The 23,429-nt window shown below is 47.0% G+C and overlaps 1 protein-coding gene across 7 annotated transcripts in view; it reads left to right on the top strand.

The window, feature by feature from the left end:
- LOC105492346 (tensin 3) overlaps positions 1-23,429 on the top strand; it is a 308,210-nt gene that overhangs the window by 53,154 nt on the left and 231,627 nt on the right. For 6 of the 7 annotated variants that reach the window (XM_011759351.2, XM_011759360.2, XM_071095157.1 and 3 more), the window contains exon 2: positions 5,040-5,151. In XM_011759351.2, the coding sequence (XP_011757653.2) occupies positions 5,040-5,151 (112 nt within the window). Of the gene's footprint in view, positions 1-5,039; positions 5,152-19,164; positions 19,519-23,429 lie in introns of those variants that run through there. The other variant, XM_071095159.1, reaches the window with a different exon arrangement.

The raw sequence follows: 23,429 nt of genomic DNA, 5'->3' as shown, positions 1-23,429 counted from the left end.
TGGCTACAGCTGCCTGCACTCAGGGAGCTCCTGCTTGTCCCTGGTTCCTGCCTGCTTGGTGGAGTGGGAGGCCCAGATCTGCAGCCCTGGATGGCAGCTGCAGCTGTACCCCGGGCGGGGGGCAGATTCTGCCTACTCCTGGCCCCATCCTAGAGCACAGGGAAGCTTGTATCTACAGCTGCAGTTTGGGCTGCTGCAGTGGCACCCAGGGAGTTCCCACGCCAACTCCCATCTCTCCCTCCATGAGAGTGCAGCCCCAGCCACGCCTCCCTGCTGCAGCCAGCGTGATGGTAGCAACCGCTGTCATCAGTAGTATATTTCCTTTTCTTCTTTCCTGAACTTTGTGCCATTTCATCAGAAAATTTACTTTTACGTATGTCATATGTCACATTACACGATTGTTTAAACAGTTAATTATGTTTTGATGAGCTTTAAATAGGAAGAAAAACTCATACATTTACCTGTGTAATTAACATTTCTGGTGCTCTTCATTTGTGGGTGTAAAGCCATAATTCCATCTGCCATGTCCTTTTTGCCCAAGCACTGTCTTTAATATGTCGTATGTGTCAGCTGGCATTTTTTTTTTTTTGGCTTTATTTGTGTATCTTTTTTTTTTTTTGTTTTTTTGTTTTTTTTTTTTTACATATTTTAAGAAGTTTTTGGTTCACTTTTATTTTTAAGAGCTATTTTTGTTGGGTACAGAATTCTAGATTGACAGGTTTTCTTTCAGTATTTTGTTTTATTTTATTTTTATTTATTTTTTTAACTTTTAGGTTTAGGGTGCATGTGCGGGTTTATTATATGGGTAAGTTGTGTGTGGGGGTTTGGTGTACAGATTATTTCCTCCCCCAGGTAATAAGCATAGTACTCGATGGAGGTGATTTTTCAGTCTTCACCCTCCTCCCACCCTCCACCCTCAAGTAGGCCTTGGTGTCTATTCTCTTCTTTGTGTCCATCTTTCGGTATTTTCTATTACACTGCTGTCTTCTTACTTACATTTTTTAGAACAAGGAGAAATCTGCTATCCTAATGGTTGGTCCCCTGCATGTAACGTGTCTTTTGGCCCCGTGGTTGTTTTTAAGGTTTTTCTCTTTGTTACTGGGTTTAAGCAATTTGATTATTGTATGCCTTATGCCTTGGGGTAGTTCCTGTCACATTTCTTGTGCTAGACATATATATAGACACACACACATATATATCTATATATATAGACATACATATACATATCTATATATATAGACATACATATATCTCTATATATAGACACACACACATATATATATTTTTTTTGAGATACAGTTTTGCTCTTGTTGCCCAGGCTGGAGTGCAGTGGTGCGATCTCGGCTCACTGCAACCTCCACCTCCTGGGTTCAAGCGATTCTCCTGCCTTAGCCTCCCGAGTAGCTGGGATTACAGGTGCCACCACTATGCCCGGCTAACTTTTTGTATTTTTAGTAGACACCATGCCTGGCTGATTTTTTGTATTTTTAGTAGACCGTGTTGGTCAGGCTGGTCTGGAACCCCTGACCTCAGGTGATCCAGCTGCCTCTGCCTCCCAAAGTGCTCGGATTACAGGTGTGAGCCACCGGGCTTGGCCAAGAAATTTCTTGAGTTTCTTGGATCTGTGGGTTTATAATTTTCCTCCTGGTTTGAAAATGTTTCAGCCATTGTTTTTTCAAATATCCCCGCTTCCCTGCCCTTCTCCGTCAAAGTGCCCGTTACACGTATGTTATGTTGTTCAAAGTTCTCCCACAGCTTACTGATGCTTGTTTATTTATTTATTTAGGTTGTCTCATCTCTGTGTGTTTATGTTGGGAGGTTTGTACTGTGATGTCTTCAAGTTCATTCACCTGTGCTTCTGCAGGATCTAATCAGCCAGTAATCTCATCTAGTGTATCTTGCATCTCATATTCTTACGTTTTCTTTGATTTGGATCTTTTTATGTTTTTCAGGTCTCTACTTAACTTTCTAGCATACAGAATAGTTATAAGAGCCCTTTTAACATCCTTGCCTGCTAATTCCAACATCTCTGTCAGTTCTGGGGCAGTTTCAGTGGATTGATTTTTTTTTTTTTTTTCTTATTGTCAGCCATGTTTTCCTGTCTGAGTGCCTGATAATTTTAGACTAGATAGTAGACACTGAGAACCTTCCTTGGGGCTAGGTATTTTTGTGCTGGATATTATTTGTATTCTTGCAGGTATTCTTGAGCTTTGTTCTGGGTTGCAGTTAAATTACTTGGGAAGAGTTTGATTCTTTTTGATAGTAGTTTTCTGATAGGGTGGGTAAGACAGGAGGAGTATTTAGTCTAGAGCTAATTATTTCCCCCAGTCTAGAGTTAATTATTCCTCTCTAGTAGGCAAGATCCTTTGTTTTCTATGAAATCCTCCGTGAGTTTTGAGGTTTCCTGGTCTATCAAATAGGCACTCTTTCCAGCTCTGTGTGAGCACTGGACACTGTTTCTTCTAATCCTGTCCGGTGGTTCTTTCCCCAGCCTAGGTAGCGTACACATACACGCGCACACACACAGACACGTGTGTGTGTTTGGACTCATCAGTACTTAACTGAAGACTTGAAAGGGACCTTCTGCAGGCAGGTGGGTCTTCAGAGCTCCTTGCAGTTCTCTGTTCTGTGGTACTCTGTCTAGCAAACTCTTGCTGCCTGCTTCTCCCTGGACTCTTAGTGCCTTCTCCCCAACCCAGGCAGTACTCTGGGCTCAACCCGGAGTCTCTCCTCCTTAGCCACGTCCTGGAAACTCACTCAGGGCAGCAATCTAGGGGCAGTTGTGGAGTTTGCTTTGTTCTTTCTTGTCTTTGGGGTATCACCATTCTCCATTTTCTGTGTAGTGCCTTAAAGACATCTTTTCATGTATTTTCTACAATTTTTGGTTATTGCAAGTGAGGATAAATCCAGTTCCTGGTGCTACATCAAATCAAAAGGAGAAGTTTGTAGATGGAGTCTCGTTCTATCACCCAGGCTGTAGTGCAGTGGCGCAATCTTGGCTCACTGCAACCTCCGCCTCCCGGAATTCAAGCGATTCTCCTGCCCCAGCCTCCTGAGTAGCTGGGACTACAGGCACGTACCACCATGACCAGCTAATTTTTGTATTTTTAGTAGAGATGGGGTTTCACCATATTGGCCAGGCTGGTCTCGAACCCCTGACCTCAGGTGATCAACCCGCCTCAGCCTCCCAAAGTGCTGGGGTTACAGGTGTGAGCCACCATGCCCGGCTGTATAGATTTTTTTTTTTTTTTTTTTTTTTTAAGCTGGAGTCTCACTCTGTCATCCAGGCTGGAGTGCAGTGGTGCGATCTCAGGTCACTACAAGCTCTGCCTCCTGGGTTCACGCCATTCTCCTGCCTCAGCCTCCCAAGTAGCTGGGACTACAGGCGCCCACCACTACACCTGGCTAATTTTTTGTATTTTTAGTAGAGACTGGGTTTGACCGTGTTAGCCAGGATGTTCTAGATCTCCTGACCTCGTGATCTGCCTGCCTCGGCCTCCCAAAGTGCTGGGATTACAGGCCTGAGCCACTGTGCCTGGCCGATATTTTTTTTAAAAAAATAAAAATGCTATCACTAGCTTAACATTATTTTACCATATCTTCAACACTATATTACTAGCATTTTTCCAGGATTGCGTCTTTATTAACATACATATTTTCAACTTTCTTATAAGTCTTTAGACAGTAAAATGTAAAAATCTTAGGCATGCAGCTTAATGACTTTAAATATGGGTACCCCTGTGTAACCATCACCCAGAGTGGGAATTCAAACACTTTCTCCACCCAGAAAGCCTCCTCATGCCCTTTGTAGACACTACACACACACCTCGAGGTAACCATTATTACTTCTATTAAGGTAGACTCCCTGCTTGTGAACAGTCTGTAAATTGGGTCAATCACTGTGTACTCCTGCACCTGGCGTCTCTCAGTTAGGGTAATGCTTTTGATGTTCATCCATGTTGTTACACTGGTAGTGGTTTGTGCTTGTATATTCCTGAACAGTATTCCATTGTATGGATATACCATAGTTATTTTTATCTGTTCTTATGATGGGCATTTGGGTTATATAAAGCTGTTATGACCATTCTTTCTCTTGTGGACATAGGCTTTTATTTCTCTTTAGTGTAAATAAGAATGGAATTGCTGAGTCATAGGATAGGTGTATGTTTAAGTTGATAAGAAATTGTCAAACTGTTTTCTAAAGTAGTTGTACCATTTATTCCACATTCTAAATACCATTTTGTCTTTTCAAAGAAATTTAATTATTCCAGTGGGTGAGTAATGGCTTCAGTGAATCCATATGGATATTAGGTTCTGATAGAATACACGGTCACATATCAGCAAATAGGTATGATTGGTGCTTGCCTCTAAAAGCAAATTGAATTCTTATAAGGTTATCATATAGTGGTGAGCCTTGGCTGTATAAACATGAATAGGTAGCTGAGTGGTTAATTTTCCCAAGTGCTAATGCTTGTAATTGTGTTTGAGAAAGAACCACACGTGTGTCACAGGCTGGACTGTCTCTTCTTCTGCAGAAGAGCTCAGAGAGGCTCAACAGCTTCGTAGTGATTCTGGAACACCTTTGAACCAGGAAAGCCAGTTGACTTCCTCATAACATAATTGTGCTGTTTTGCTAATTAATTTTTCCAGAATAAAAAAAAAAGGATTGAGAGTCTAGAAGTGTGTGTGGATTACTTGGTCCCAGAAGTGGGTGGCTCTGTGGCTCAAGTCTGGAAGGGAGTGCATTTTCACGTGGTGATGTTGGTTGATGTACTGTTTCTAGGTACTCCATGTGGGGATGAGTTAGGCGAGAGTGAACATCCGTCTAGGACTCTGGAACTGGGAATGCTAACAGGGTATCCATGGGTCGTCTTGGGACCCGAGACACCGAGATGGTTTCTTGTTCTCTGTTCGCTTGGTGAAGTTCCTGTTTTTGCTCTTTACAAATTCCACTAGATTTATTATCTCCCGAAAAGGAAAAGAAGAAAGAAACAAACTATGAGATGAAACGTTGACAATGTCTTCCTTTACTTTTTCAGCCAGAAGAATTAACCTCAAGTCTGCACACTTTTAAGAACAAGGCCTTTAAAAAATCCAAAGTTTGTGGAGTTTGCAAACAAATTATTGACGGTCAAGGTATTTCATGCCGAGGTAAGTCTGTGTTTATGATTCTCTTGCTGATTAATCCAAAGCAAAACAAACAAAAAACAAAACCAAAACTTTTTTCCTGGAGTTTCCGAAAGTTAGATCATGGAATTCCCCTTCTTAGCTTATGTATCCCCCTCCCCCCATCCCCTTACTTAGCAGGGGCCAACCGTATTTACACAGATATGTGCTCATGAGGACATTTTTACAAAAAGAGCAGAGTTCCCCGATGGGAGAGGAGGCAGCAGTTTGTAAATTAATAATTTATTCTCGGGTCTGCTCTGAAGTGTCAGTAACTCAGGTTATTTAGTTTGACTTTCAGATCTCTTACTCAAGTTTGCAAATGAAATTTTTCTGTTTTTAGAATTTGGGTTCATTTTGATATGGCCCCTTTCAGATTCTGTCATTAAACTAAGCCACCAGCTTTGGTACTTGATATTTAGACATCAAGTAATGAATGGAACTTGCCAATTCTTTTTTGTGACTGCGCATTCATAAATCTAGTAAGAGACGTGTGACTGTAATGAATGTGAGAATGGTGGGGGGCAGGGACTGCTGGGGGGACCAATGGCGTACACCACACAGAGGGAGTCACTAGGAGGACGAGGCCCTTGGAGAGTGCTGGGGCTGCTCTTTGGGGTCATTTCATCTGCAGGGTTGGAGATTTCCTCTAGAAAATGTGCAGAGTCTCAGCCTGTAGGCTTCTGTGCTGTTGGGACCTCCCCCTTGGTGCCTTCCTCCCTGCAGACCCCCAGCAGGTGGTCCCTGATGACCTTTTTAGAGTAGGGTGCCTTTGGTGGAAAGATGCATGCAGTCAAACTTTAATGGGTTGAGGATGTGACCAGGGGCCTCTAAGGGGCTCTTGGGATTCTTTTACAGTTCAAAGGCCTGAGCCTACGTGAGAAGACTCGGGTGCCCCTCCTATGATTCGGCCCCTTGGAGAAGTCAGTGCTGAAGAATGTGTTGGATGAGTGCTGGGTACCTGCCACCCTGGTGTCTAAGTAGAAGCCAAAGACCAGGGAGCCATCTGTGTAATTCATCTAGATCTGCATCCAAGGCAGAGAACAGGAGCTATGGTGTACTCTGAGCTAACTGATATGACATCCCGTGATTCAAAACTTTTTTTTTTTTTTTTTTTTTTGAGACAGGGTCTCACTCTGTCATCCAGGTGGGAGTGCAGTGACGTGATCAGGGCTCACTGTAGCCTTGACCTCCTGGGCCCCAGCCATCCTCCCACCTCACCGTCTCCAGTAGCTGGACTGTAGGCGTGCACCACATGCCCAGCTAATTTTCTTACTTTTTTAGAGACAGAGTCTCATTATGTTGTCCAGGCTGGTTTTGAACTCTTGGCCTCGAGTGATTCTCCTGCCTTAGCCTCCCAAAGTGCTGGGATTACAGGTGTGAGCCACTGTGTTTTAAGCCCATATTTGCAAATGGCACTGCACTGGGTGATATCTTGGTCATCTGTGAATGCCATGGCCTGTCACTGGCCATTCCCCTGCGTAACTTGTCCAGTTTAGGAGGGCCATATCAGCCAAATGTGGTGGCCCTTTGTGTTTGGGGCCTGCAGGTGTAAGGGGATGGGAAATTGCACCGGTGCTCTCGGACTAGCGTCCTCCATCAAGCTTGCTCTAAGATGTCTGTGGGCAAATATAGTGGCCTCTCTGTGTCCCACATGTCCTACAGGGTCCAGTAGGGGCTTTGCGCCTTTTCAGGAACACGGCAAAAATAGAAGCCCAAGGAGTCTCTCCATCTTCGAATGTCATTCTCATAGAAATGCTCATATTTTAAAATTTTGGTCTCTAACTTTGACTCCCAAGTGTGAAAAGAAGGAAAAGGAAAGTCGTGGTTGAATTGGAACCATGAAACCAGCAGCCCAGAGAGCCTGGGAATCAGAGCTGTCAGGGCCTGGTGTTGATCCGAGAGCCTTGGTCCTGTGCCCGTGGAGCCACTGGGCGATGTTGGGAAAGCTGTCATGAGCAGCATGGCACCAGCAGGGACACCGTGGGCTTGTTCTCCGCTTCCTCACCCTGTGATGACATCTCTGGCAAAGTTGCACAACCAAAGGTTCCCCATGAACTGACTTCTGCCTGTCAGGTGCTGTGTGGGGACAGGTCTGATTTAGGAGCAAAGGCGGAGGTCAGACAGAGCTGGGTCCTGGTCCTGCCCCTAACAGGGGCAAAGTCTCCTCACTCTGGGTCTAGGACTTAGGGTAAGGGCTGTTGCAAGGGCAGAAGACAGTGCACAGCCAGCGTTGTGGCACTTAGTTTTGTTACTGGTGTTGGGATTGCTCTCAAGGAAACCCACTGTGGGTAGCTTCACGTGGCTGATGCCGCATGTGTGTTTGGTTAGCCTCTGCATCACACATCCTTGAGGTGTAATCCAGTGAGGGAGCTCCTTAGACACAGAGGCCTTTTGCATGACTTACCACAGTGGCTTGGGCTGCATTGCGTTGGTTATACCACTTGAGGAGTAATTTTTCCTTTGTACAAACGAGAACTGAGTTTACTGAGGAGTTATCTCAGACATCCTTTTTAGTACTTCAGTATTCTGTTCCTGCCATTTAAGTAGTATTGACTATTTTCTTTTTTTTTTTGAGACAGAGTCTTGCTCTGTCGCCCAGGCTGGAGTGCAGTGGCCGGATCTCAGCTCACTGCAAGCTCCGCCTTCCGGGTTTACGCCATTCTCCTGGCTCAGCCTCCCGAATAGCTGGGACTACAGGCGCCCGCCACCTCGCCCGGCTAGTTTTTTGTACTTTTTTTAGTAGAGACAGGGTTTCACCGTGTTAGCCAAGATGGTCTTGATCTCCTTACCTCGTGATCCACCCGTCTCGGCCTCCCAAAGTGCTGGGATTACAGGCTTGAGCCACCGTGCCCGGCCGACTATTTTCAAAGTGAATAGAACCAGTGAAACAGAAGAGCTTGCAGAAAGCACGGCCTCCATCTGTGAAACGCGCAAGTGCGTCTTGGACAGCTGGGAGCCTGTCTTCTTTCTTGATCTTGGAGGATCATCGTCTTGGTGCCTTCCTGGGTTGGGACTTGAGTCTCTTCCTCTGTCCTGCAGTTGCACACACTCAAAAGGGCCAGGGAAGGACCCCAGATTGATCCTCTGGTTCCAAATGAACTCTGTTTTGTGGCATTTTAAATTTGTGGTGTTTGAAATATTAGGGAGGAGTGAGGCGGCCTGCCAGAAATACTAGGGAGGGGTGAGGAGGCCTGCCAGAGTGGTGTGTATGTGCCTGAGTGTGTGTGAGTATGTGGGTGCGGTGCATGCATGCATGATTGACTTCATGCATATGAGGACATGCAGTGCACACACCTGTGATTCCATGTGTGTGCATGCGTGCATGCGTTTGCGTGAATGCATTTGCTTGAGCACACAGATATTCCATGTAGTGAGGGAACATGAGAGCATCCCTCCTGTTCAGACAACTTTGTGTAGAGTTCAGCTGCTCTATGACGTCCATTATCTTATCTTGAGGGAGATAGAGACAGAGAAAACGTGCATGCGCACAGGAACTGCTTTTGTTCTTGAAAGAGAAGAGAATAAATAGTGCTCTATCTGGACAAGATGTTCAACAGGCTTATCTTGCTGTGTGTCATCTGGTTGTTAAGGAAGATGCAGTAAGGCATGCTCTCTCCAGATAACGGTTTAAATTTCACAGGCTTTTTGCAACATCCAGGCACGCGTGAGAACAAGGCCCAGTGTGGTGGCCCTGTGACCCATCTATTGGTTTCTGTTGGTATTGATGCTTTCCCACCTCCTCTTGGAACTCTCTGGAGTTCAGCTTCGGTGTAAGGCAGTGAGACACCTAGAGCGTCACCTCCGAGGATTCGAGGCCCACCTTGGCCTGGAGGACCCCGCATGTACTCAACATGGACAAGCAATAGGGCTGCCAGCACCTCGTGCAGCGTTATCTCCTGTCCTGTTTGGCTAATGCTCCTCTACTCCAAGAAACCCAGTGTAGCACTGGTTTTTCTTATTGGTGAAATAGATTCTTGGTCAGTGGAGGTAACAAGGGAAAAAAAAGGCACATACTTTTTTTTATTCCTTGAAGAAAATCACTCATGGACAGCTATGATGTTAGGTGACTTCACCCCTCTTCTCATGCCTGGTTTATCCCTCTCTTCTTCACCTCGTCCTCCCCCACAGCTCACTTTCCACCGCAGGGCCACATTGCTGCTCTCATTGCCTTTTTCAGACTGATTCCTGTCCAGGGGCAGCCAGGATGCAGGCGTTATGGGCACACAGACACCTGCTCTCCCTGTGTCCCTGTCTGTGGCTCTGGGCCCCTCCGCTGGGATGGGATGTCTTGTCTAGAGGCAGTAGAAAGAGATCAGGATGTGGGTTCAGGTTCTGGGTGTGCCACTCACATCCTGGGCAGTTTTGGACGTTAGGTTTTTGCGAAGCCCATTTTCTCAACCCTAAAATGGGCATGAAAATGCAGACCCAGTGGTGCAGAGTTGGGAGTCAGGGAGGGTTGTACGTGAAAGAGCCTGGTGTGCCAGGCCAGGGAGGCAGGGCAGGACCACCGCCTCCCCAGCAGACAGCTGCTTCGTGCTGGGAGGTAGCGCTGCACTGCACCGCACCCTGGATGTTCCCCCTTTTCAGAAGGCGCTGGTTCAGCTTCTCCCCAAAGAGTTGCCCTGAGCTTGCTGGCTGTGAGTGCTGGGGGTGGTGTGGTGAGTCGTGCTCACCTTTCCAGCCTGGGTGCATGCAGTGCAGGCATGTGTGTTCTTGTGTGTGTGTGTCTGAATTCCTCCCTCACTCCTTGCTGTCCTCTTATCAGTTCCGTGTGGTGAAACTCTTCTGCCTTGAGCCCTCTGGCCTGGTGGGCTTCAGTAGGGACTATCCCCATGGTTCCCTGGGTCTTTTCTTTGTGGTTAGTGGTGGCAAGCAGCCATTTGCTTTTTGCAGAGAGAACTGGCGGAAGCTAAGGATGTGGTAGGCTTGGGAAGCTGCATGTCGTGTTGAGTTCATGGCAGGAGGCCCATTATCAGGAGAAGGAACGGGGAGCCGACCCAGATGAAAGAAACCTTCCCCTTCTGGAGGAAGGAAGGCCACCACCCTTCAGGGAGCACTTGCAGGCTCCATCCGCGAGGAGGGACCTCCAGTCAAGGCACTTGGTGGAGGCATTGGGAGGAAACAGCAGCCATGGGCACCATTGGAGGCAGAGGCATTCTGACTCAAGGGACGCGCCCACCTCTGGTTTCTGGTGCTGTTGGCTTTAGAACGCGGTGAGTGTTGTGCCCTTGGGCGTGTGTGCACTGAGATGCTGAGGACTTCTCCTGTTAGAGAAGTGTCTGCCTTCGTCTTTCTGTGGGATAGTGTTTTGGAACTGCCCCATGTGTGCCCTGTGTTACGGTCAGGATGTTTGTGTCTCCCCGGAATTCCTATGTTGACATTCTAACCCTCCATAGGATGGTGGCATTAAGAGGTGGGGCCCTGGGGAGGTGATTATGTTATGTGGGTGGAGCCTCATGGGTGGGATTAGGGACCTTATGAAAGGGACCCTAGAAAGCTTCCTCGCCCCTTTGGCTATGTGACGATGCAGTAAGGAGGCGCCATGTACGAACCAGGAAGTGGGTCCTCCCCAGACACCGCATCTGTGGTGCCTTGACCTTAGACTTGCAACCTCTAGAGCTGTGAGAAATAAGCAAGTGTTTATAAGCCACCTAGTTTGGGGTAATTTTTAAATGGTAGCCCAAACTGACAGAGACGTCATGTTTTTGTGCACATAACTCTAGGAATTATATTAATAAACAATAGAAACTCTTTCTAAAAAGCATACAGGATTCCATATTTCAGAAGTCTTTTAGACATGATTGTTTTCATTAGCTTTTTCAGTTACGTTAATATGTGTGCTAGAGACCAAGAGGTGTTTGGGGATGCTCCCAAGCCTGAGGTGCCGTGGTCTGTTGAGGCCAAGGTGCCCTGTGGACAGGTGTCATGGTGCAAGCTGAGGCAGCTGAGATAAGCCCCCATCATCAGAGCAGGAGTACTGGGGGATGGAAAGTTACACAGAGGCTGGCCTGGGGGTGTGGGTGGGGCTGACTACCAGTGCAGAGGCTTACGACTCAGAGGCGGGCAGATCTGAAATGTGTTAGGGAGACACACCAGGGAATGTCACCCGTCGAGAGCCCTTGGCCTTCAAAGGCTGCTGATGCACGGAGGGTTTAGTTTTCTAACTTAATCCAAGCAACAAATCTATGATCCTGCTTGCCTCTGAGGAGGCAGGGGGATATGGTGTCCCCATTTTTGGGGGGCAGGCATCCCATCCCTGCTGATACCTGTAACCCAGATCCAATGAATGGGAGAGCCCCTGGCCAGGCTCCGGCTCCCAGCCCTACCTGCTGCTCCGCCCTTGCTGGCCTTCTTCCTGAAGGCTGGGCCCCCATCTCCATTGCCCTACAAACCTCCCATTCCTCCTTCCTAACCCACCTTCCCTGGATCTGGCCCTTTGTCTGCCAGGCTGGGATGCCTTTGAGATCCACTCTCCTGTTTGCCTCTCCGCGCCTTTCCTGTTTGTACTCAGAGAACAGCTCTGGGAAACCGTAAACCATCCAGTGGGAAGAACCTGTGCCTGCATCCTCATGGTGGCCCTTTTGAGGCTGTGCCTTCCTTATTTGGTCTCTCCTGACTCCCCCAGGTGCTTTGAAAGGCCTGCTGCACAGGGCTCATTTTTGACCTTTTGTTGAACGGCACTGCTCTGTCTGCTGCCCCTCATCCTTTAGGTTTCAGCTCAAGCGCCAGGTCCTCAGGAAGGTGCCTCCCTGCCCTGTCACTGTGTCCCCTAGCATCTGCCCTTTTCCCTCTGGTACTATCCAAGGCCAGTGACTAGCTAGCCATCCGGATGTTCACTGGGGCAGTGATTCTCTGCCCTCAGCTGGAGCCCAGGAGGCATGAGGGACTGGCTCTGTGTTGTTCACCAGGTGCCCGTGCACAGAGCAGACACCTCCGTCCCAAAGTGGAGTGCTGTCTTGTCTTGCAGGGTGAACCCTCACCAGCACACTTTTACTGAGCGGGTGCGGTGGCTGGTGCATTGCGATGCCCATGGTGATGAAGGCTTCGAAGGGCTCGGAGTCTAGTGGGCTGGAGTTGTGAGCAGCAGCAGGATCACGTGTGAGGAGTGCTTTATCAGAGATATTTGCAGCCTCCTTGGGAGCACAGAGGAAGGACAGGCAATTCTGGGAAGATCGGTGGGGCAGGGAGTGTGGACATTGTCAGGATCATGGAGGAACTTGCCAAGTCCTGATCATTTGTTTATGAATCTGTATACTCCCCTGGGCTGACTGCCCCTGCTATGATGTGATGCACTGCTGTCTCTTGGGTATCCTGAGTCTCAGCAAAGGGCCTACAACCCAGTAGGTGCACAGGGAATGTAAGCTGCATGACAATCCAGATGAATTTGTGCAGATAAACACCTGGCTCATTGATCAGTTCTTCTGTGGCAAATCCATGTGAAATGGCTGCAGATGTTATTTCCAAAGTTCTTTCCAGAACGATTGGAGGTGGTGAGTCCCTCACCCTGAGGTCAAGCCCAGCCCCACCCTGGGGTTGACCCCCACCCGGGCACTGATCTTAGCCCTCCCATCAGACTTTCCCCATCCGAAGAGGTGGCAACATGATGTAACCTTCCAGAAGCTCCAAAGCGGGAGGAGGCGCCCAGGCCAAATTTCATCTGAATAATTTCTGGTCAATGGTGGTTATCCGATGGTAAGTAGCACTTCCCTGTCTCTAAATTCTGCTCCCCTGTTGCAATGCATCGCCTTTCTCAGCCGCCTCCACATGGACTTTACTCGTGGATTTTGACTGAAATCCTTCCTGTTTTCTAACTCTGTGGCTGGGAAGACGGCCTGGACCCCTCCCAGATGTTTCTCAATGGTCTGGGTTGTCAGGATTTGAGGTTTCTGCATGCCAGGGATGTCTGGGTTATGTTAGTTGATTGTGCTGGTGGATTTTGATTTTTAAAACTCACTGAGCAGTATAGCCAAGCTCATAAATCCAAGTATTTGTTTTGCAGTAACTGTGATCTGGAATTTTATGTTAAGTTATGGGGTTGTTTTCTGTTGGTTTATTCAGATGGATGTAATGCTGCTCTCTGGGTGCTCAAGGTCTGCCTGGGCGTGGCAACTTCTGATTCCACGTCATCGAAGCCAGGGAAGGGGCAGTGCTGTGCTTCAAGGAGCCAAAGCGGGTATCAGCAACCCTGGGACACTGGCAGACCAGAAATGTTAAGAAATGTGAGGAGCTCTGTTCAGAGGATGGGGTCAAAACCTGGCCTCCGCGTGACTCAGCCAGGCGGCCCCTAACCTAGGGTGAGCGTGGACAGGCAGGCTCCCATATCACCCTCGCCCCTCCAGCCGGCTCACTGTGGCCAACATGCGTCAGGCGCCTACTGTGTTAGCTGCTGGTCACCCACACACAGGTGGACAACTCCCACCAGGCTGCTGGGCCAGTGAGGGACAAAGAAGTCCTGGACAGTCACAGCCGTGTGTGTGGGGGGGACCTGGGGTTCTTGGGAGGGTGCTCCTGGTTTACATGGTGATGAGTGGCCCCACTGCTGGGGTCTGCTCACACACCGAGTGAGGTGGGGGACTTGTTTCCTTCCAAACATGTATTTGAAGTAGACAAGTACTTAAGAGGGTTTCCTGAGTTAGACTTCGGATGTTTTTGAGGGATCGGTACCGTCCTCTTTCTTTCCTTTCATTTTGCAGTATTCTATAATATGATCCATTTGAATATCTGATGGAGATGCAGAGACATTTTCCTTTCTACACGTGACTTGTGTTGGGGGGGATATCTTAAATGGGGGGCATATTGACAGCAAGGTAAAGAGACAACAAGGTGTGTCCTTTACATAGATTATGTAAGTAATGTTAGGGATGGGAGCTGCCTCCCCGAGACGAAGCAGCACGCCGGGCCCCAGTGGGTCTCGTTGTCTCTGGGCTTGATTCTTCGGACTGTGAAGTGGGCAGTGAGGCCTGGCTGGCCCTGCTCACAGGCTGTTCGGAGGAACGTGTGAGTCAAGGGACGTAAAAGGACTCTGTCAGCTCCTGTATGCTTCATCAACAGTAGTCAGTGCCACAGCCGATTCAGTGTCCTATTCGTGAAGATTAAGGCCACCTTGATTGGTTTCTGAGAGGCTCAGAGGTTAAGCCTGTGATCTCCAGAGCCAGGCTGATGTGAGTTCAGACCTCAGTTCCACTGCCTCCCTGTGCTTCAGTTTGCTGGTCTGCCACATGAGGACAATAACTGAAACTCATCGAGGGGTTGTGTGAGGATCAGATTCATGTCTGAGCACGTGAACCGTGCCCATATGATAAGAATCCCTTGAGGGGGATAACAATGATTGATTGATTGATATTCTTTCTTGTAGAGATGGGGGTCTTACTGTTGCCCAGGCTGTTTTCCAACTCGTAACCTCAAATGAGCCTGCCAACTTCGCCTCCCAAAGTGCTGGGAATTCAGGTGTCGGCCACTGTGCCTGGCCTCAACGATTATTTTTCGAGAAAATAAAATCATATTATGTGGAAAGAATGAGAGAGAAAGAGTAAAACCAATTATCTGGGGATAAAAACTTCAAGAGTTTTAGGGGCTGTTGTCTTGAAGTGTGGTTCAGTGTTCTTGGGCAGATCTGGCGTGGGGAGGTGAGGATCTGTGAAGAGAGTGAGAACAGCAAATAGATAAGAACGTGGAGATGGCCGCCCCGTGACATGGGCGGAGGCACCTTGCGGTGACATCGAATGCTGCCTGTGCCGCGCGGGCACACAGAGAGGGCTGCTCTCGCTCGAATGGGAGCATCTTGAGCCTTATCCCCATTCCTGGGCTGGTGTCCAACAGAGGGTAGTCTGGAGGGTTTGACTTCCCTTTTGGGAGGCACCTGGCTGAGGAAATGGTGCTGTGGGAGGCAGGCTGGGTGCAGCCAAGAGCCTTGGGGTCTCCACAACCCCAGTCAACCTGCCACAAAGGCCTGTTGTGCAAGTACTGGAGTTTGTGAGAGTGACTATCTTGGTTGACTGATTCTTGATTGATTGATTATTGATTGGTTGATGCCCTCAACAATTAATTTTATAGTGTCTTTTGGGTGCTGGCCTCCCTGAGGCTATGTGGCCCAGCGCCCTGTCACCTTCTCACCCATCTGCTGCCATTTTTCTTCTTGTCCCTTCAGACTTTTCTTGACCTCCGATACATAAATGAGTGTGGAACCCTCCCTCCACCTTTAGGCTCCCGCTGCACTTTCCTGGAGTTACTTTCCTGTACCTCAGGTCATCCTGATAGAATCCACGGTTCCTGTTGATTTTCCTTTCCTCTTGCACTGCAGTGTACATTCATGAACATTTTCTGTGTTTCCAGTCGTATCCAGGTCCAGATCAGGTTCTGCCCTGTCGTAGGTGTCCAGGACATATTTATAGGCTTACAAAATGTTTCAGTTGTGAGTGTTAATGAATACCAGTGGAATTAAGGAGGGAATAAAAGGTAGAAGTATTTAGTTTGGTGAGTATTAACTTGTGGTTAGCTTTGCAATTTACAAACATCTGGTTTGTCGGAGGTGGTGAAGGTCCCTGTGGGTGAGTTCTTCCCCTTCCCTTTCCCGACAAGACTTATCTGAGGCTTGCCCTGTGGGTAGCCTTCCTGGGTAAAGATTGGTAATGACACCTTTCCTCTAGGTTTCTTTTGTCAAGAGTGGGGCTGCAGGACGCTGTGGCTGGTGGCCCTGGTAAGATGAGTGTGATTTGAAGAGGGGCTTGTGGAGACCATCCAGGAAAACAGCACAGCAGAGTTTCTGTTGCAGGGTTGGGCGCTCTTGTCTTCAGTCAGTGTTGGCCAGGCGCCAGTAGGACCATAGAATTGGCACACCCCGTGACACTGTGAAGGAAAAAGAGCCTGTGTAAGTATACCAGGCTGAATTGGGATACAACACATGAGCTAGATTTTTGTTTGTTTGTTTGTTTGTTTTTGAGATGGAGTTTCGCTCTTATTGTCCAGGCTGGAGTGCAATGGTGTGGTCTTGGCTCACTGCAACCTCTGCCTCCTGGATTCAAGTGATTCTCCTGCCTCAGCTTCCCGAGTAGCTGGGATTACAGGCGCACACCACCACGCCCGGCTAATTTTGTATTTTTAGTAGAGATGGGGTTTCACCATGTTGGTCAGGCTGGCCGCGAACTCCTGACCTCAGGTGATCCACCCACCTCAGCCTCCCAAAGTGCTGGGATTGCAGCCGTGAGCCACTGTGCCCGACCCACATGAACTAGATTTTTATTTGTGTGTGTGTGTTTATCTTCACAGGGAATCATTTTAGCCATTGCTCTCGTCAGCGTATTAGGAGGAGTATGGACCTGGCCCAGCTCCTTAACATGCTGCTGCATGTGTAGATGGGGCACTAGCAGGGTAGGGGGTGCTGCTTACTGAGTTGGAGCCGGGAGCTGGTCTGTGGGTGTAACTGGGCCAGAGGCAGGATATGGGGACGCTAAAGCTCATTGAGTTGAGATGGGGTCCTGACAGTCACTGCAGGTGTAGACAGGCAGAGGCAGGATGGGAGGACACTGCTTGAGTTGAGACGGGATCCTGGCAGTCACTGCAAGTGTAGATGGGAGCCCGGCAGAGTCAGAGATGGGCTGCTCCACAGGAAGCTGTGGCCCTGGACAGTTGCACCCTATTTCTGTTCCTCAGTGCTGTGATCTTTACAATTTGTATGTCAGAGTAGTTAATCTCTAGGATTTTCTCTTTCTCAATAGACTATATAGATACCATTCCCCAAATCGACAGTTTCATAGTGTTCTCTACTTATAATTCACGTATGTCATACACATTTGCATTTTGATTCCTTTGTGTACATGTTATCTAGAGACAACAAGGTATGCCCTTTACATAGATTATGTAAGTATCATGCATCACAGTGATGTGACGTTTTGGTAGAGGTGTTCTTTCTTTGGCTTATTTCTGGGGAAGCAGCAGAGCATGGTGGAGGTGAGGTGTATGGTGGAGACAGCCTGCCAGTGTTCCTGCTCTTCCTCTTTCTGCTTAGAGTCATTGTGAGGAATAGCAGAGTAAATACACATGAAATACAAAGAACACTGGGGAGCTCCAGAAAGTGTTCAATGGTGTTAGTAATGACGATGGTGATGATGATGTTGTTAGTGATGGTGATGAGGGTGACAGTGGTGATGCTGATAATGATGTTGTAATTGATGGTGATGATGGTAACGATGATGGTGATGGTGGATGATGGCGTAATTGATGATGATGGTATATTAGTGACGATGGTGTTGATGGGGATGGTGATGATGATGGTGTGATGTTGGTGAAGATGGTGATGGTGATGATGATCATGATGGTGATGGTGAGTGGTGATGGTGTAATTGATGGTGATGGTGATGGTGTGGTTGATGGTAACAGTGGCACTGTGATTATGTTGACAGTGGTGATGATGGTGATGGTGACGATGCTGATGAATGGTGACAATGATGGTGATGATGATGGTGATGACAGTAATGATAGTGCTGTGACTGGTGATGGTGATAGTGGTAGTGCAGTTGATGGTGATAGTAACAATGGCAGTGGTGACGACTGTGATGATGATGTTGATCGTGATGATACTGATGGTGATGATAGAGGGGGAACAGTTAGGGGCATATTCTGTGATGCAGGCCAGTCTTTTTACCATTCATTTTCTGGCTCATTCTTGGACTTTCAGGTCCTGACTTTCACATTTTAACCTCCTAGTTAAATGCAAATTGCATATGTGGTTAAGTTGGAAGAAAACACTTCATGTTTTAAAAACTGTTATATTAACGTGTAAGGGCCCTATTATCTCTACTCTTGGAACTTTAAGTAAGGGAAAGAAAAGATAGAAATGACATTGAGCAATGGGGTTAAGTGTCCAGTTGTGGTTTTTCTTATACTGCTCAAAACCTGGAACTTTAAGTAAGGGAAAGAAAAGATAGAAATGACATTGAGCAATGGGGTTAAGTGTCCAGTTGTGGTTTTTCTTATACTGCTCAAAACCTGGAACTTTAAGTAAGGGAAAGAAAAGATAGAAATGACATTGAGCAATGGGGTTAAGTGTCCAGTTGTGGTTTTTCTTATACTGCTCAAAACCTTGTTGGTGTGCCCATGCCATCAGTTAGGACTCAGAGGCAACCAGTTCTCACTATATGTCACTGAGTTCCCTTGGGTGGCCTAGCATGGTCCAGTTGCCACCAATATCCCAAACTGGTTGTATTTCACAGAGGACAGAGGAAGGTGCTGTTATGGGTGAGTCTTGGCATTCTGGAATTGAGTAGATTGAGCCCCCAAAGTTACAAGTTTTGTGGGACTTGGTCCCTGGAAGAAGGTAGATCCAGGGAGGATCCAAGGTCAGACCATGCGGAAATGCTCCCCATTTGAGAGATGGTTTTCCGGAATCTAATAGTGATCTAATAGAATCAGAGAGACTAGCATGGAATGGGACAGGTTGGCACAGAATAAAGAAGTGCTGCACAAGAGAGACAGCTGTAGGGAAGGCCCAAAGGAGATGAGAGTTGAGAAAGGTAGCAAGGAGAAAGGAGAAAAGAAGCAAGGAGAAAGCTGAGAAAGGAGACCAGAGGGAAAATGGGATGAAGGGAGTTTTGTAAGAAAGGTTTGGTAATGGGTTATTCCACTTGGTTAACCCAACATTATTAAGCACCTGCTAGGAAAGAAAGATGAGAGTTTTGTGTCCTGTCTTTGAGTCCATCACAGTCAGCAATACACTAAGTGATTACAGATAAAAGTTTGGAGATAGAGACGGGCAAGTTTGTAGGTGTGTGTTTTTTAGCACTTGCTTTGGGCCAGGTGCAGTATTAGGACTCCAGGAGAACACGGTAGTTATTTAAGACTAACAAGGCAACAATGGGGTCACGGGGCCGAGCAGTGAATGTGGGCATTGGGCAGGCCTTGTCTGGCGGTCCCCCGCTGTGGGTCAGTCACTCCCCTCCTGCCTCGTGGAGCCTGTTACTGGGACACAGAGAGGCTGGCAAACTTTTGACAGTTGAAGCAAAGAGAAGGAGAGGGTGACTCACAGGCTTGTTTATAACTTCGTCAATATGTGTGGAGTGTTGTATAAAAGATTCTGACAACCCTGTAAGACAGTGGCCTGGATTCCCAAGGCTCGTGGAGACGTTGTGAAGAATAGCAGTTCCAAGACAACATATAAAAATGTTGGGCGTTTGCAAGCCAGACAGCTCTGGGCTGTAACTGCTGCAGCGGGAGCCAGGATTCTTAAACATGAGTCTGGAAACCTCGTCTGACAAGGGAGCTGATGTGTGATTTGCAGACTGTCAGCTGTGGAGCTGAGTGTTCAGGCAAAGCCATGAGAAGGGGCCTGCCACACACCCGCTCAGATGCCGGAGGGTAAGCTGGGCTGGAGAAGGGACAGGCTCTTCACAGGAAAATGCTTTTGGTGGAGCCTACTTTCATGGCATGTCATCGACTATCTCACTTGAGATTTTTCAGCTTTTCAGTTTTGCAAGTTGATAGATGAAAAGTGATGTCTCCTTTTTATTATGTTTTTCATTCATCTGGTGATTACATGAGATTGAACATCTAAAAAGATACAGAAAAGCTGCCTGCAGCATTTTCTGTTTACTTAGCAAAATAGCCTTTCAAATCCTTTGCTCATTGCTTATTTAAAAATTATATTATTTTAGGGTATGGTGAGGTGGCTTATGCTTATAATCCCCGTATTTTGGGAGGCCGAGGTGGGAGAATCTATTGAAACTGTGAGTTCGAGACCAGCCTGGGCAACAAAACAAGACCCTATTTCTACAAAAAATTGTAAAATTGGCCTGCACAGTGGCACGTGCCAGTGGTCCCAGCTACTCTAGAGGCTGAAGCAGGAGGATTGCTTGAGCCTGGGAATTTGAGGCTGCAGTGAGCTATGGTCATGCCACTGTACTCCAGCCTGGGTTACAGAGTGAGACCTCATCTCTAAAAAGAAAAAAAATAAAGAAATAACATTTTGAAAATTAAAAAATTTAAAAATCAGTTTTTTTTTTAAATTTCTAAGAATTCACTACATTATGAATACTAAATCTTATATGTGATATTAGGCAGAACTTTGCCAATTTTTAATGACGTTTGTCCTCAGAAAAGGTCAGTTTCTTACCTTTCCACTTTGTACATTGCAAACATTCCAGTCAGTTGCTTATGTAAGTTTTTTCATGGCCTGTTTGTCACGCAAAAGTTGTAATGTTTGGTTTCTTCCGATCTACTCTTTTCATTTAGTTCATGCTCTTGTTCCTTGTTTTAGAATGCTTGCCCTTCTCCAAGGTCACAAAGATGTTCTCTGATATTTTATTCTAATACTGATTTCAGCTTTTCCAATTCTGAATCAGTTCTATGATTGATGCATCTAAAATTCGTCATATTTATGTTATTATTTTATGATGTTTTTCATGGAGTAACCAGTTTTCCCAGTTTTATTGTCTGGCTCCTCCTCTCTGTCTGAGTTGTGGTGTCTCTCTCCAGTGTCATGTTCTCTCCTATGGATGAGGCCACCACATATATCTGTCTTTCACAAAGTTTATTTCATGCGTCACAGAGCGCTATATATCTGTTAGCCTTACCTTTTACAAGAACTTTCACATGTGAAATAGTTTGAGATCATAATTTTTCAGTAGCTACCTAATATTTTGTGTGTGTGTATATATATATATAATTTTATCTTTTTATTGCTTAGGTAAACTTTTTTTTCATGGCAGAGAGGAATCTTGGCTATCACCCTGTTCTACTCCTAATTACAGAAGGTGAAATGGGTGCCAGAGGGGACATGACTGGCACGGATCCTTGGTGAGGGGCTGGAGTGAGCATCAGACTTTCAGCTCCTGAGGCCCCTGGACATCTGCTCCTGGTCCTGGTGTGTAGCTCATGATAGATGTTTGCTTTAGTGGGCTCACACATGTGGAGCTCCAGTTCTTGCACCAGGCACAGAAGAGCCTTTGCACACCAGCTCACTGGGTATTCCAGTCCAGCTCTGGGAGGTGGGCTCTGCGCCCGTAGAGCCGGGCTGGCAGCTGGCGTCACTGCTTAACCTGCTCTGCCTCCCAGAGCTGGCAGCCTCTGCTCTGTGCTGCAGTTTGCTGTTCGTACAACGGAGCGAGAATGTGCCTTTCTTCCTGGTCCCTGTGGGGACAGGTGGAACAAGGCGTCTAAAGTACGTGGAGTTTTGTGGAAGGCACGGTGACAGCCAATAATGGGCTGCGTGGATGGAGCCTCTCCCAGTCAGCAGGGCATGTGTCTTTTGCAGGGGGAGGTGCGGCGGCTAGTGGGCTCCCAGCAGTGTGCCTGGGCTCCAGTTCTGCACCCTGAGTTCTCCAGGTTCCTCCTATGGGTCCAGCTCTGTGCTCAGAGGGGCAAGTTCCAGAGGCTGAGGCATTTTCATTCTCTTGCTTCGTTCATAGGAGTGGGAAGGCCTTCGCCAGAAGCCCGTGGGAGAATTAACTTACCTTTCTATTGGTCAAAATTGGGTCCTTACCCCATTCTGAGAGCCTCAGGCAAGGAGAATGAACGGAGTTGCCCTCGTGCTGCGGGTCTCAGGCACCCACTGTTAGGGTCCCAGAAGACCCTAAAGGGCTCCTGTCGGTGTGGTTTGTATTCATCACGATTTATCCTATTAGAAATAGGAAACTGATGAATATCAAAAATATTTAAGTCATTTAAAAGCAACGGTAATGAACCAATTATATGTTAAAATGAACATAAGCTTAATAAAAAATGACTGTATGTTTGAAAACAACAAAGCGAGAGGAGGAGCATTGTTTTGTGATTCTGTTATGCAGCCTTAATCAAGAGGCTGGTTCCCCTGCATGTAGTCTTTCTGCAATGTTTGGTTTGAAGTGTTGAAGATAATCTAGCCCCATAAACATATCTACTTGGGAAAGGAAGCATTTTAACAGGCTTTTCAGGCCATTGTAGATATTCCATTTTGATTCTACACCAAAACTCAAGTGACAATTGCTTAAAGTTCAGTTTCACTGTGGAATCTGAAAGTGTATTGGTAGAGTTTTTCCTACTCTGTTTTATTAAAATCCACTGGCCTGTCTTGCACACCAAGTGCATCTTTTACCCAGTGTGGAACACCACGCACTGGCTATTTGGAAATTATTGGTCTACTGACAGTTACTCAGAACTTTGAAATGTTGACATATTTGTTATACAGTCTCAGGAAAATCCCCACATTTGTTAATATTATTGTTGATTTAACAGAAATGTCCTAGGAGTTGTTAGGCTCTGGTGATGGGTACAAGTCTTTTTTTTCTTTTTTTCGTTTTAGACAGTGTCTCACTCTGTCACCCAGGGCGCGATCTCTGCTCACTGCAACCTCTGCCTTCTGGGTTCAGGTGATTCTTGTGCCTCAGCCTCCCAAGTAGCTGGGATTACAGACATGCATCATCATGCCCAGCTAATTTTTTGTATTTTTAGTAGAGACGGGGTTTCACTGTATTGGTCAGACTGGTCTCAAACTCCTGACCTCAAGTGATCCGCCCGTCTCAGCTTCCCGAAGTGCTGAGATTACAGGCATGAGCCACCGTGCCTGGCCTGGTACAAGTCTTCTAAAATTCTAATTTTCACTTGAAATCTCAAATTTTGACATGGGTTTATGATGACAGACTCACTTCATTTTTGAGAAAATGACAAGCACTCGAGTCTGAATAACCACATTTTGTCTGCTGGGAGTTCTTTCAAATAAAAATGACATTCCCTGAGAAGGTGGCTAGTTTAGCTGACAGCTCACACAAGTGCTGTTTCAAAAAGGAGATGGGTCCGTGTGGCTGAGAGTCAAAAAGAACACATACATTTTGTCTTCTGGGCCTGTGTGCTTCGGAGATGGATTTTGGTGTGAAATTCTTCCACTGTTTGGAGCCTCCCTTGTGGCCAACACCTTCACAGCCCCGAGTCCCTAAACGGTGATCAGGTAATGAGGTCTCCACAGCGCGTGGACCTCCTGGCTATGGGCTTCTGAAAGCAGACCTGGAACAGGTCGGGATTGGGACACAGTTGTCCTGCCCATGAATCCTCAGTCTCATCCACAAACCCCAGTCTCACATTAGTAAACCAGGTGAAGGTAGGTAGCTTCTTTCCAGGGTGTGGTGGAAATTTGCTAATACCCATGCTGTTCAAGCTATTAGGTGCTGAAAGTATCAGCTGCCTGTCACTCCTGTTAGTGCTGCTGTTGTGAGACCCTGGTCATACACAACAGAGACGCTGTCCCTTGATGAGCTTGCAGCCCATTGGGAGAGATGGACACAGGGAAATCATCATGA

The sequence above is a fragment of the Macaca nemestrina genome, chromosome 4 (genome assembly GCF_043159975.1).
Source record: "Macaca nemestrina isolate mMacNem1 chromosome 4, mMacNem.hap1, whole genome shotgun sequence".
NCBI lineage: Eukaryota > Metazoa > Chordata > Mammalia > Primates > Cercopithecidae > Macaca > Macaca nemestrina.
Note: the sequence above shows the minus strand (reverse complement) of the source record. Positions and strands in the feature narration are given on the sequence as shown.